The sequence below is a fragment of the Pogoniulus pusillus genome, chromosome 33 (genome assembly GCF_015220805.1).
Source record: "Pogoniulus pusillus isolate bPogPus1 chromosome 33, bPogPus1.pri, whole genome shotgun sequence".
Classification (NCBI taxonomy): Eukaryota; Metazoa; Chordata; class Aves; order Piciformes; family Lybiidae; genus Pogoniulus; species Pogoniulus pusillus.
In genome coordinates, this window is record NC_087296.1 from 11,012,598 (window position 1) to 11,027,311 (window position 14,714).

Genomic DNA, 14,714 nt, shown 5'->3' on the forward strand with positions numbered 1-14,714 from the left:
GGTAGGGCCTCTTCACACATTTTAACAGTCCATCTGCTATGTATTTCTACGTTAACCAATTTGAAATGTATAGGGGCCTAAAATACATGGATGTGACAAGGATGTGGCTTTATATCATGCTCTCAAGTTGTGTTATGATGTGGTTTTTTGATTTTCTTTAACCTGCTCCCAAGAATCTGCATCTTTTTCATGGAGTGGAAGGCTAAAAAGCTGCAAATGCAAAGTTCAAAGCCTGTGCATTGCGAGAGATGCTTGCCTGAGTTACCCAATCTCCTCTTGCTCTGCCTGCTCCTATTTTACTAGTGAGTGACAAGCTGATGTTTGAGATTCTAATGCTCTGTGGCAGATCGTGGTCAAGTCTCTCAGTAGTCACCTCCTCACTGGAGAATTCTCTCTTGTTAGGTGCATGTGCATGATGGTGCACACAGGTGACAGTTTGGGACATCAATTTAATGGAGTGTCAGTTCTGCTCTGATCATTTCTGTCTTGTCTTCACGAGCCCTTGAATCTCCCTCTAGCCACCTAAGAAAAGTGCAAGTCTGTGTGAGAGTCATTGGAGCTCTGAGCATTGTATGTGGGGAGTGATTAACACCTTTCTCCTTTCCCCTCCCTCTTTGTTTCTCTCAGCTAGAGGATGAAATCTCAACGTTGCGGCAAGTGCTAGCAGCCAAAGAAAAGCACCTGGTGGAGATCAAACAGAAGCTTGGCATAAGTCTGATGAATGAACTGAAGCAGAACTTCAGCAAAAGCTGGCATGACATGCAAACAACTTCTGCGTGAGTACCTTGCACAAACACATCCTTCTATGCTGTGAAGCATGTTGGGAGGATCATCTTAAAGGGCCCTGGTATGAAATTTACCAGTTGAAATACTTGCCAAGAGGAGTAGATGGCAGGGATGTGTCTATCAACCTTCTCAGAGCAAGGAGACCTGGGGAAAAACCTCCCCCAGGAGCTAGGTTCTTTGCTGCTGTGTTGCAATATCACTGCAACTGTTGTGCTGCTGAGGTAATGCTCCTGTCCCATGGCACATCCTTACAGTCCATACTCAGAAGAGAAGGAACCTTTATACTCTCAACCTATTGTTTTTCCACTGCCAGTAGAGACAGTTTAGGTCCTATCTCTTGTGACCTGCTGCTACCATGCTGGCTTGGTGGCTGTCTGGCTTTTGCTAGGAGAGGAGAGTCTAGAGGCAGTGGGCTTTAGAAGAGAGAAGGGTCACAAGCCACCCCAACTGGCCTCACTGAGAGACAACAGCAACATTTCAAACCAAAGGCTAATTTTCACTTGAGCTTTTCCTTTTTCCTTCAAAACTGACATTTTCCACAAGGATAGACTGAGGAGACTTCCATCAGTATGGCAGCTGCTACTTCTGATTTCAGATGAGGTGCAAAATCTACAGGCCAACAGGTGATGAATGTCCACAAGTAGTTATGTGGAACCGAGCAGCAGGAGTCTACTTGGGGTGTTGAACATCCTGATATCCCTGATCCAACTTCCATGTAATTCTGCCTGGCACTGATCACAGAATCACAGCACCATGCAGGCTGGCAAAGCCCCTCAGGATCACCAAGTCCAACCTAGAACCCTACTCTTTAAGGTTCACCTTAAACTATATCCCTAAGCCCCACATCCGTAAGACCCTTAAGCACATCCAGGCTGGGTGACTCCACCACCTCCCTGGGCAGCTCATTCCAGTCCCTGACCACTCTCTTCATGAAAAAGTTTTTCCTAATGTCCAATCTAAACCTCCCCAGGCTCATCTTGAGGCCATTCCCCCTTGTTCTGTTGCCAATTACCTATGAGAAGAGCCCAGCAGCAGCCTCTCCACGATGTCCCTTCAGGTCCCTGATGGGCTGCATCAGGAGAAGTGTGGCCAGCAGGGACAGGGAGGTGATTCTCTTCCTCTACTGTGCTCTGCTGAGACCCCACCTGGAGCCCTGCATCCAGTTCTGGAGCCCCCATTACAAGAGGGATGTGGAGATGCTGGAATGTGTCCAGAGCAGGGCCAGGAGGATGCTGAGAGGGCTGCAGCAGCTCTGCTGTGAGCACAGACTGAAAGAGTTGGGGCTGTGCAGTGGAGAAGAGGAGGCTCCCAGGGGACCTTCTTTAGCCTTTCAGTGTCTGAAGGGGGTCTCCAAAAAATCCATGGAGAGACATTTTAGGCTCTCAGGGAGTGACAGGACTGGGGGGAATGGAGCAAAGCTGGAGATGGGGAGATTCAGCCTGGCCATGAGGAGGAAGTTGTTGAGCATGAGAGTGGTGAGAGGCTGGAATGGGTTGCCCAGGGAGGTGGTTGAGGCCCCATGGCTGGAGGTGTTTAAGGCCAGGCTGGATGAGGCTGTGTGCAGCCTGCTCTAGGGTAGGGTGTCCCTGACCACGGCAGGGGGATTGGAGCAGGTTGATCCTTGTGGTCCCTTCCAACCCTGACTGATTCTGTGATTCTTGGTAGCTGTAGACAGCAATGAGGTCTGCCCTCATCCTGCTCTTCCTCACACTATCCATCCCCAGCTCCCTCCATTACTCCTCCTAAGATATATTCTACAGGCCCTTCCCCAGCTTAGTTGCCCTCCTCTGGACACACTCCAGCACCTGCACATCTCTCTTGGGTGCCAGTACACTGATGCCAGTACAAGTCATGGCAATCTGGCATCGTTCAGAATGGGTCTGTTCAATGGCAGAGGTGATTCATTGTTGCTGCACCACAATGGCAGTGGGAGGGCATTACTCACCAAGTTTCTCTGAGTTAATAAGGGTGAAAAGCCTGTTTCAAAAAATAGAGGTTAAAAATATTCCCATGCCTCTACTTTAGGCTTCAAAGTCCACAATTAGGTGGTTTAGATTTTAAAAAGACCTGTTTTTAAAGAGTCCATTTTTGCTTTCACTCAGACTTTTGCTGGGGTTTTGCAGCTGCTGTGTTTTTGTGGAAGTTAAAACCACTTCAATAGGGAACCTTTCAAAGGCACAGAAAGTCATTAAGCACCAAATTTTTGTCCTCTCACTGTTAATCTTTTCAAGCTGCCCATTTAGGGATGCATTCTTAGGGTTGAAGTGGAGTTGAGGCAAAGGAGTGCACTTCTCTCTGTGAAGTGTGCCTGAACAAGTAGTTCATGACCTAGATCACAGGCTGGATGCCACCTCTGCTGACTGCATTGAAACTTGAGATGCTGACTGTCAGTCATATCAGTTTTAACAAGTCCCAGTGCCAGGTTCTTCACTTCGGCCTCAGTGACCCCAAGCAGCACTACAGGCTGGGGATGAGGTGGCTGGAGAGCAGCCAGGCAGAGAGGGAGCTGGAGTGCTGGTAGAGAGGAGCTGAACATGAGGCAGCAAAGTGCCCAGGTGGGCAGCAGAGCCAATGGCATCCTGGGCTGGCTCAGGAGCAGTGTGGGCAGCAGGACAAGGGAGGTTCTTGTGCCCCTGTGCTCAGCACTGCTCAGGCCACACCTTGAGTGCTGTGTCCAGTTCTGGGCTCCTCAATTCAGGAGAGATGTTGAGGTGCTGGAAGGTGTCCAGAGAAGGGCAATGAAGCTGGTGAGGGGCCTGGAGCACAGCCCTGTGAGGAGAGGCTGAGGGAGCTGGGGGTGTGCAGCCTGCAGAAGACTCAGGGCAGACCTCATTCCACCACCTCCCTGGGCAGCCCATTCCTATGCCAATCACTCTTTTCTGCCAGCAATTTCCTCCTGACATCCAGCCTAGACCTCCCCTGGCACAACTTGAGACTCTGTCCCCTTGTTCTATTGCTGGTTGCCTGAATGAAGAGACCAACCCCCACCTGGCTGCAGCCTCCCTTCACTCATTTATGAGGATGATGAGCAGAACCACAGTGCATTTTCCAAGCTGCTTCTCCGTGTCCTGTGCTGTTCCTCAGTGCACTGGTTGTAGTGCAGCCTCTTGTGTTAGGGAGGGCAGGGCTTCTGCTGTGGAGGGTATCACAACCAGAGAGCAGATGATTGCTTTCTCAGGGGTAAGGCATGTATCTGGAATGGCTTCTCCCACACACCTTTATAAAGAGAAGGTTTCCATTGAGTGGAAATAGAGGTGAGTGGATGCTCACATAGCTTTGAGCAGTGCATGGGGAGTTATTTGTACATTAAACATAGGTAATGCATTCCTCTTTAGATGCTTGACGTGGGGTAATGGTGCTGGGTTCTGAGGTTAGTTATTTTAGCTTAGAAATCCCAGCAAATACCCTTACAGGGATATTTGCAGAGATCATAATTGAGGATTTCTGTTTAACATTTTGCTCAGTGGAAAGGTTTTGTGTAACTTGAATGCAGTATGGTGAGTTAAAGCTATTTGGTTGCTGCTCCTAAAGCTCTCTCTAGACTCCTGTACTCCATGCAGTGCATGGTGCATTAAGGTAAGAATGACAGAATCACAGAACATTAGAGGTTGGAAGGCACCTCCAGAGATTGAGTCCAGCCCCTCTTGAACACATCCAGGTGGGTTTTGAAAGTCTCCAGAGAAGGAGGCTCCACAAATTCTCTGGGCAGCCTGCTCCAGGGCTCTGTCATCCTCACTGTAAAGAAATTTCTCCTTATGTTGAACTGAAACTTTTCTCTGTTCCAGTCTGTATCCATTGCTCCTTGGCTTATTGCTGCTGACCACCAAAAAGAGCTTGGCCTCAGCCACTGACCCCCACCCCTCAGATATGTGTACACAGATATTGCTCAGATCCCCTCTCAGCCTTCTCCAGACTGAACAGCCCCAGGGCTCTCAGTCTCTCTCCACAGAGGAGATGCTCAAGTCCCCCAGTCATCCTCCTGGCTCTCTCCAGCAGGTCTCTGTCTCTCCTGAACTTGGAGCCCAAAACCAGACACAGTATTCCAGGTGTGGTCTCCCCAGGGCAGAGTAGAGGGGGAGCAGACCCTCTCTAGCCCTGCTGCCCACACTTTTCCTGATGCCCCCCAGGATGCCATTGGCTCTTTTGGCCACAAGGGCACATTGCTGACCCGTGCAGAACTTGCTGCCCACCAGCACTCTAAGCTCTTTCTTTTTCTGAGCTGCTTTCCAGCAAGGCAGCCCCCGACCTGTACTGGTGCCTGCTGTTATCCCTCCCTGCACTTGTCCTTACTGAACTTCACGTGGAAAGTCAACAGGAAAATAGTTTTCTAGCTGAGACTTTCCCAGAGATCCAGATGTTTTACATTGATTCCAGAACTGTCATTCTCAGGCTGACTAATGGTTGGGAAACTAAAAAGCAGCAGGCTCCAGAGGGCATGGCTTGTGCCACCAGGCTCTGCTCTGCTCTGCTCTGCTCTGCTGTATGGTTTTGTTGTCAATTGTTTGCATTTGGTTGCATCTTATGTAAGCTTTATCACAGAAGAGGGTTTCTCAAGTGGATTGATTTTGCAAGAAAGCATTGATGGAGAGGCACAATGCTGAATGATGTGCAAGTTAGCAGATGTTGGCATTTTGCAGCAGCTGAGTTTGGGTGTAGTAGGTTGAATGTGCAGCTCGTGTTTGTAGCCTGCTTCTGTCCACAGCCCCTGTACTGCACCTCCAGGGGAAGGTTAGGTTTAACCCTGCCATGTGAAAGGCAATTCTGGACTGAGCTGAGCTCAGATAGCATGCAGTAAGACTGTCCTGTCTTAGTCTCCAGATGATGTTGGTCATTTTAAGTCTAGATCTCTGACCTCTCCATATGTCTCCTGCTTGCCTGTGTTCTGTGTGGAGCATCTTAGCACATTGTGTTGTATGAAACTGTCTAAAAATCAGCCTGTGAGACCTTGTTGCTGCAGTAAAACCTGAATCATACAATCTTGGAATAGTCTTGGCTGCAAAACACCTTTAAGACAATTGAGCCCAACCATTCTCTAACCCTAACAAGTCTGGTGCTAAACCATGCCCCTCAGCACAACATCTCTGCATCCTTGAATGGCCTCCAGGGATGGGGATTCAACCACCTCTCTGGGCAGCCTGTGCCAGTCTTTGAGAACCTTTTCAGTGAAGAAGTTTCTTCTAATGTCCAACCTAAACCTCCCCTGGTGCAGCTTAAGGCCACTTGCTCTGCTCCTGTCCTTTGTTACTAGGGAGAAGAGACCAACCCCCACCTGGCTCTAACCTCCTTTCAGGGAGTTGTAGAGAGCCAGAAGGTCTCCCCTCAGCCTCCTCTTCTCCAGGCTGTACAACCCTAGTTCCCTCAGCCAGGATAATGCAATATATGAAACATATGCTGCACATCTCCTTTGCCTAATTAGTTGATTGCAGGACTGGGGTTGTAAAATCAGCTTTGAAGTTTGGCTTATCAGAACTGCAGTATCATCCTATTTTGTCATAGCTCTTGTGATCAGTTTTGTAACCTATTGCCTTCATTAAAGAAACCCCCTGTTTTAAACACCAAATTGGAAGCAGAAGCTGATGGATGAGATTCTTAGGTCACTGTCACATAAAAAGGTAACATTCAAACTTGCAGGTGGGGTGTAGTTACAAGTGTAACTTGTGACAGCGGTTCCTGAGATGGCATCCTTCTTAGCCACTACCAGCAACTCAGCTCTGCTGTGGAATGTGTCTAGATGGCAGAAAAACAGAGAAGTAATTCATCAAGAAGCTTCATTCTACTCTTACTGTTGTTACTGCACACCTGGCTTGATGCTGTTCACCTCAGGGAGGCTGTGGTGACTTTGTATGGGTGTAAGAAAGGCAAAGGACATAATGATGTGTTGGTGTGAAAAGGAATGCTATGGCTGGGTGGAAGGTGGGGCTGCTTGAATCTGTGTCCTGAATTCTCTTGAGTTTGGTTCTGCTGGAGCCCAGGCCAACCTCATGACGTTCAGCAGGGCCAAGTGTAAGGTCCTGCATCTGGATCAGTGCAATCCCAAGCACAACTCCAGGCTGGGTGGGGAACGGCTGAGAGCAGCCCTGAGGAGAAAGGACCTGGGGGTCTGGGCTGATGCAAAGCTCAACAGGAGCCTGCAATGTGAGTGCAGCCCAGACACAACCCTGTGCTGGGCTGCAGCAAGAGCAGTGTGGGCACAGGGCAAGGGAGGGAATTCTGCCCCTTGGCTCTGCTCTCCTCAGACCCCACCTGCAGTCCTGGGGGCAGCTCTGGAGCCCCCAACACAGGAAGGACATGGTTGAGGCTGGATATTAGGAAGTATTTCTTCATTGAAAGGGTTATCAAACATTGGAATGGTCTGCCCAGGGTAGTGGTGGAGTCACCATCTCTGGAAGTGTTTAAATGGTGCATGGACCTGGTGCTTAGTGACATGGTTTAGTGGTGACCTTGCAGTGCTGGGTTGAAGGTTGAACTCTATGATCTTGAAGGTCTCTTCCAGCCAAGGATATTCTGTGACTTAAGCCATATGTACAGCACTGCTTCCAGTGATTAAATGGTAGTGGTTCTTACCTGGAGTATCATCTTCAGTTTTGCTCTTCGAGGCTTTTGAAAGCCACAACATCTGCTGAGTGCATTGAAACAGAACTGCAGACTGCAGTGTGCTGCATGAGGATATGAGAACTGCTGGCTCAGATTGTTAATGCTACACACAGAAGACTGGCAGAGGTCAGAGAGACTGTGCTGAGGAGATCATTGTTACCAGAGTGTTTGGCAAGGTGTCAAATGACTGCTGTAAAAATGATGATAAAAACAGCTGAGCCAAAATCCTGTGCTGTGTATAGTACAGAGCACCACTAAATACTGCCAGGCAGTGTGCTCTGTGGAAAGATTCTGTATTGGTGAGGAAGGCACAGTGCTATGCATAAAGGTGGAGAGGCAGGGATGCAGGGAGATTGATTTTTAAGCTAGCAGTGAGCTCTGCTAAGATGCAAATTACTCTTTGAGTTCTGCTCTACTAAGGATGGGTGGGCAGAGGCCAGTGGGATGAGATTTAACAAGGCTAAGTGCAGGGTTCTACACTTTGGCCACAGCAACCCTGAGCAGCATTACAGGCTGGGGACAGAGTGGCTGGAAAACAGCCAGGCAGAGAGGGACCTGGGGGTACTGGTAGAGAGTAATGAAGATGAGGCAGCAGTGTGCCCAGGTGGGCAGCAGAGCCAATGGCATCCTGGGCTGGCTCAGGAGCAGTATGGGCAGCAGGACAAGGGAGGTTATTCTGCCCCTGTACTCAGCACTACTCAGGCCACACCTTGAGTGCTGTGTCCAGTTCTGGGCTCCTCAGTTCAGGAGAGATGTTGAGGTGCTGGAAGGTGTCGAGAGAAGGACAGTGAAGCTGGGGAGGGGCCTGAAGCACGGCCCTGTGAGGAGAGGCTGAGGGAGCTGGGGGTGTGCAGCCTGCAGAAGAGGAGGCTCAGGGCAGAGCTCATTGCTGTCTACAGCTGCCTGAAGGGAGGCTGTAGCCAGGTGGGGTTGGGCTCTGCTGCCAGGCAAGCAGCAACAGAAGAAGGGCACACAGTCTCAAGTTGTGCCAGGGGAGATCTAGGCTGGATGTTGTTAGGAAGTTGTTGTCAGAGAGAGTGATTGGCATTGGAATGGGCTGCCCAGGGAGGTGGTGGAGTCACTGTCCCTGGAGGTGTTGAAGCCAAGCCTGGCTGGGGCACTTAGTGCCATGGTCTGGTTGCTTGGCTAGGGCTGGGTGCTAGGCTGGACTGTCTGAGCTTGGAAGTCTCTTCCAACCTGCCTGATTCTGTGATTCTAAGTCTCTGCTGACAGGTACTGCATCTTGCACTGCATTTTTATCTTTCTTTGTTTGCTCTGAAGGATCCTCCTGAGGATTGCCAAAAGGAGGAGAGGTTCATGTCCCAGGCCATTTTTATTGCAGTTGGTGCTGAAAAAAGACCAGTTGTGTAACAGCCTTAGCTGGATTTACATTGTTATGTAATGTCAAAAGCATTAGGAACAGAAATGCCATCTCTGTGTCTTCCTGCTCGTGGAAATACTGGGGAGGATGTGGAGCCTGAGGGTCAGGTGGAATGCCAACTCAGTGTCCTTCCAGCCAGCTCCCAGAAGGTGTGTTCTAACCAATGCAACGTTCAGAAATGCACAGGGAGCTCTTCTGCCTCTCACTTAAACTCGAGTCTGCTCTGGTTTTACAGCCCTGATCCATTCTGAAGCTTTGAATACTTCCAGCTTAGTATCTTAACGTTTGGTTTACAGTGGAGTGTGGTGAAAGGGAACATTGTGCACATAGAATCATGGCATCGAGGAGTTAGACTTGAGTCAGCCTTATGTGGTGTCTGGGACTACTTTCTTAACAGGTTTACACAGTGTGAAGAACCTGCAGCAGAAAGGTGAGACATGGGATGGTTTTCTTTCCCCTGAAACTGAATATGCTTGGGAATAAAATGAACACCCAAGTGTCTTCTTCAGCAAGCTGTCTGCAAAGCACTTCGCTATGTACAGGCAACCTGTGCATAAAGAGATTGTGCTGCCAAGGTGCAGGCAGCCTGTGCATAAAGAGATTATGCTGCCAAGGTGTAGGCAACCTGTGCATAAAGAGACATTGCTGCCAAGGTGCAGGCAACCTGTGCATAAAGAGACATTGCTGCCGAGGTGCAGGCAGCCTGCGCATAAAGAGATTGTGCTGCCCAGGTGCAGGCAGCCTGTGCATAAAGAGATTATGCTGCCGAGGTGCAGGCAGCCTGTGCATAAAGAGATTGTGCTGCCCAGGTGCAGGCAGCCTGTGCATAAAGAGATTGTGCTGCCAAGGTGCAGGCAGCCTGTGCATAAAGAGATTATGCTGCCGAGGTGCAGGCAGCCTGTGCATAAAGAGATTGTGCTGCCGAGGTGCAGGCAGCCTGTGCATAAAGAGATTGTGCTGCCCAGGTGCAGGCAGCCTGTGCATAAAGAGACATTGCTGCCAAGGTGCAGGCAGCCTGTGCATAAAGAGATTGTGCTGCCCAGGTGCAGGCAGCCTGTGCATAAAGAGACATTGCTGCCAAGGTGCAGGCAGCCTGTGCATAAAGAGACATTGCTGCCAAGGTGCAGGCAGCCTGTGCATAAAGAGACATTGCTGCCAAGGTGCAGGCAGCCTGTGCATAAAGAGACATTGTGCTGCCAAGGTGCAGGCAGCCTGTGCATAAAGAGACATTGTGCTGCCAAGGTGCAGGCAACCTGTGCATAAAGAGATTGTGCTGCCAAGGTGCAGGCAGCCTGTGCATAAAGAGATTGTGCTGCCCAGGTGCAGGCAACCTGTGCATAAAGAGATTATGCTGCCGAGGTGCAGGCAGCCTGTGCATAAAGAGTGTGCTGCCAAGATGCAGGCAACCTGTGCATAAAGAGATTGTGCTGCCAAGGTGCAGGCAGCCTGTGCATAAAGAGACATTGCTGCCAAGGTGCAGGCAGCCTGTGCATAAAGAGATTGTGCTGCCAAGGTGCAGGCAACCTGTGCATAAAGAGACATTGCTGCCAAGGTGCAGGCAGCCTGTGCATAAAGAGACATTCCTGCCAAGGTGCAGGCAACCTGTGCATAAAGAGATTGTGCTGCCAAGGTGCAGGCAACCTGTGCATAAAGAGACATTGCTGCCAAGGTGCAGGCAACCTGTGCATAAAGAGATTGTGCTATTGAGGACCTTTTAGATCTGGAAGTCAAATCTTGAACTTCATTTTGTCATCAGTAAAATTCCACTTGTACCAAGTGCTTTAGGCAGTTTCTCTGTTGAAAATGCCTAAAGACTTGTATGCAAAAAGAAATGCCCATGTCTAGATCCATACCTATGAACCTATGTGAGTGTGCAGCCCAGATAGGAAGCCTGTGCTGGGCTGCAGCAAGAGCAGTGTGGGCAGCAGGGCAAGGGAGGGGATTCTGCCCCTCTGCTCTCCTCAGACCCCACCTGGGGTCCTGTGTGCAGTTCTGGAGCCCCCAACACAAGAAGGACATGGAACTGTTGGAGCCAGTCCAGAAGAGGGCCACAAAGATGCTCAGAGGGCTGCAGCAGCTCTGCTATGAGGACCAGCTCATAGATCCTGTTGGGGCTGTGCTTCAAGGAGACCTTGGATTGGCCTTCCAGTATCTGAAGGGGACTACAAGAGGGCTGGGGAGAGACTGCTGACAAGGTGTTGTAATGACAGGCTGAGGAGTAATGGGCTTAAACTGGCAGACAAGAGACTTAAACTGGATGTTAGGCAGAAGTTCTTTACAGTGAGGGTGGTGAGACACTGGCACAGGTTGCCCAGGGAGGTTGTGGCTGCTCCCTCCCTGGAGGGGTTCAAGGCCAGTTTGGATGAGGCCCACAGCCTCAGCCAGCCTGGCCTGAAACACCTCCAGCCATGGGGCCTCAACCACCTCCCTGGGCAACCTATTCCAGGCTCTCACCACTCTCATGCTCAACAACTTCCTCCTCACGGCCAGGATGGATCTCTCCACCTCCAGCTTTGCTCCATTCCCCCCAGTCCTGTCAATCCTTGATATCCTGAAAAGTCCCTCCCCAGCATTTTGTAGCCCCCTTCAGATCCTGAAAGGCCACAAGAAGGTCACCTGGGAGCCTCCTCTGCTCCAGCCTGCACAGCCCCAACTCTTTCAGTCTGTGCTCACAGCAGAGCTGCTGCAGCCTCTGAGCATCCTCCTGGCCCTGCTCTGGACACTCTCCAGCATCTCCACATCCTTGTTGTAATGGGGGTTCCAGAACTGGAGGCAGTACTGCAGGTGGGGTCTCAGCAGAGCAGAGTAGAGGGAACTTGCAGTGTTTTAGCAACTTGTTGAGCCCTTCTTGTCATTCAACATTGTGCATGTGATGGATTCAGCTTAACAGACTCTGGGTTTCTAGAGATTTGGTACCCTGGACTAAGTTGCTCCCTATAGACTGCCTTTTTGATCAGTGAAAACAGACAGAAGCACTATCACAGTAGGAGACATTTCACTTGGCAGCTTTAGAACTTGTTAGGTCAGTAGCCTGTAAGTCTATTATGAGGCTTAGGCACACAAAATCAAAGTATTTGTGTTGGGAAAACTTAATTGTGGGTAAGCTTTTTGTCTGAAATAATAGAGCATTCTCTGGATCTGCCTTCTCACCTGAGGCTTGTGAAACAGCTCTTCACAGGGGACCTTCAGGAAGAGGCTAAAAAAACCCTCAGCAGAGAATGCAGTGTGCTGTGTTGCAAATGTTAATCTTCTCTTTATTCCCTGCCTGCCTCCACTAAGTTACCCTGCTTCCCTGTACCCTGAAGTAAGAATGAAATACTCTGGTCCAGGAGTTAGGCATTGTTTGTTCATCTCCAGTGGAGTTTGGTACACATTTACAGCCTTACAGAACTGGTCCCAAGAAGAATTAGAGGCAGTGGAATTGTATTTCTGGTGGGTTTTCATGACCATTGCTTCTGCTCCTGCCTGCCAATGCACGCCACAGGGGTGACTATTAATGGGCTCTGGTTTTGTTACTGGGTCAGTGCTTCTAATTCTGGCCTTGCCTGCGTCACCAGCAGCATCAGATCATTTACTCAGGAGGAAGCCTCTGAGATGCTCAGAGTCAGTTTGCTCAGCAAGAAAGCATCAGTGCAGTAAAGCTTATGGACCCCTCTGAGAACGCAGCATCGCTGCCCGGCTGGGTCAGGGCACACTCTGCAGACCAGGGAGTGAGGAGAGCCCCAACTCTTTCAGTCTGTGCTCACAGCAGAGCTGCTGCAGCCCTCTCAGCATCCTCCTGGCCCTGCTCTGGACACACTCCAGCATCTCCACATCCCTCTTGTCATAGGAGCTCCAGAGCTGGACGCGGTACTCCAGCTGGGGTCTTAGCAGAGCATAGTAGAAGGGGAGAATCACCTCCCTGGCCCTGCTGACAGAATTGGATCAGTTTCAGAAGCTGTATCACAGGGATGTTCAGCAAATCACTGGATTCTGCTGTGAAACTGCTTGCAGCGACCCTCTCAGGGATGCTTTCTGCAAAGGGGAGAGGCAGAGTGAAGGACTGAGTGCTCACAGGAGGCTTAAACTGCTCTTGGGAAGCTGTGCAGAAGCAGGGGGATGCTTTCTGCAAAGGGGAGAGGCAGAGTGAAGGACTGAGTGCTCACAGGACTAAACAGCTCTTAGGAAGCTGTGAAGAAGCAGCATCTTCAATTTCTGTGCCACAGTTGTTTTGCTTCTTAACCTCTCACAGTATCACAGTATCATCAGGGTTGGAAGAGACCTCACAGATCATCAAGTCCAACCCTTTACCACAGAGCTCAAGGCTAGACCATGGCACCAAGTGCCACGTCCAGTCCTGCCTTGAACAGCTCCAGGGACGGCGACTCCACCACCTCCCCGGGCAGCCCGTTCCAGTGCCCAATGACTCTCTCAGGGAAGAACTTTCTTCTCACCTCCAGCCTAAATCTCCCCTGGCACAGCCTGAGGCTGTGTCCTCTTGTTCTGGTGCTGGCCACCTGAGAGAAGAGAGCAACCTCCTCCTGGCCACAACCACCCCTCAGGTAGTTGTAGACAGCAATAAGGTCTCCCCTGAGCCTCCTCTTCTCCAGGCTAAACTGGGTATAACAACAGGCCACAGAGCAAGGCAGGAAATTCAGATTTTAAAAGCCTTGAAAATGTAGAAGTTCTGGTTTTGTTCTTCTGATAACTGTCTTGAGACATTCATTTGACCAGAAGTTGTCCAAAGCCATGTTTAGCAATTCAAAATGCTTACCTTTCATCAAGATGATCTGAGATCCCTCCCTTTGTCTGGAGCTGAAAAGTTCAATTCCTACCAAAGCCTCTGAAAAAAACCCTTCTGACTGCAGCAACACAGCAGCAAAAGGCATTAAAGCTATCCCAGCTCTCAGTGGTTGATGGGACTGGTAAGATGTGGAAATAAGGGAGAAGTGAATTGGTTGCAGGGGATTCTGGCATCTCTTTTTAAATGCTTATTACCATTTCTGTTCTATTTCTGTCTTTCCAGTTACAAGAAAACACATGAGACCTTGAGCCACGCAGGACAAAAAGCAACAGCAGCTATCAGCAACGTAGGAACCGCTATCAGCAAGAAGTTTGGAGATATGAGGTACAGGCATCTACTCCTCCTCTGGTTTTATTTTGGGGACAAGAAGTAAATGTTATCAGCTTTTCTTTTTTCTTCTGCATTAGTGTTTTAAATGCTGAAGCAGTTTGTAATCAGAGCATTTAATAACATTGCTGGTGTCAGCCAAAAAGAAGGGATGGCAGTGAGTTAAGATACAATTTTACCCCACACAGAATCACATGGAGTGAGTCCCAGGTTTTAAATACTAAGTGCAGTTTGAAATCCTTTTGGAAGTAACTGTGCAAGCTCCAGGAAATGTACAAGCAAAACAGACCTCCAAAAATTTGCTGGTAGAGCTTCATTAACCCAGTTTTATTCCTACATGGATTCTGGAGACCCAGCATCATCTAAAGAAAATGAGTCTGCCTCGGAGCTGCTTCTGGAAAGATAAATCAAAAATACACTTCAGGCTACTTTGTTAAAGCAGCTTTTTCAAGATGGAAAAAGGCAAAGTTTTGCTCTGCAGTTGTGCATATGGAAAAAAAAAAAGAATGTGATGAAACATCTTTGTGGGTGCCATGGACAGAGGCACTGAGTGCAGCCTCAGCAAGTTTGCTGCCCACACCAAGCTGTGTGGTGCAGCAGCCAGGCTGGAGGGAAGGGATCCATGCAGAGGGACCTGGACAGGCTGCAGAGGTGGGCACAAGCCAACCTCAGGAGGTTCAATAAGACCAAGGGCAAGGTCCTGCCTCTGGGTTGAGGCAGTGCCAAGCACCAATCCAGGCTGAGCAGTGAGTGGCTGGAGAGCAGCCCTGAGGAGAGGGACTTAGGGGTGCTGGTGGAGGAGAAGCTCAACAGGAGCCAGCAGTGTGCACTTGCAGCCCAGAA

General features: G+C 49.7%; 2 protein-coding genes across 8 annotated transcripts in view; one reads left to right on the forward strand and one right to left on the reverse strand.

Annotated features, from left to right (window-relative positions):
- The window catches only part of TPD52L1 (TPD52 like 1), a 153,278-nt gene that overhangs the window by 121,881 nt on the left and 16,683 nt on the right, over positions 1 to 14,714 (forward strand). For all 7 annotated transcript variants that reach the window (XM_064170094.1, XM_064170093.1, XM_064170091.1 and 4 more), the window contains 2 exons: positions 628 to 776; positions 13,767 to 13,868. In XM_064170094.1, coding sequence (XP_064026164.1) covers positions 628 to 776; positions 13,767 to 13,868 — 251 coding nt within the window. The remainder of the gene's footprint in view (positions 1 to 627; positions 777 to 13,766; positions 13,869 to 14,714) is intronic.
- HDDC2 (HD domain containing 2) overlaps positions 1 to 14,714 on the reverse strand; it is a 64,753-nt gene that overhangs the window by 15,124 nt on the left and 34,915 nt on the right. The window lies entirely within an intron of this gene.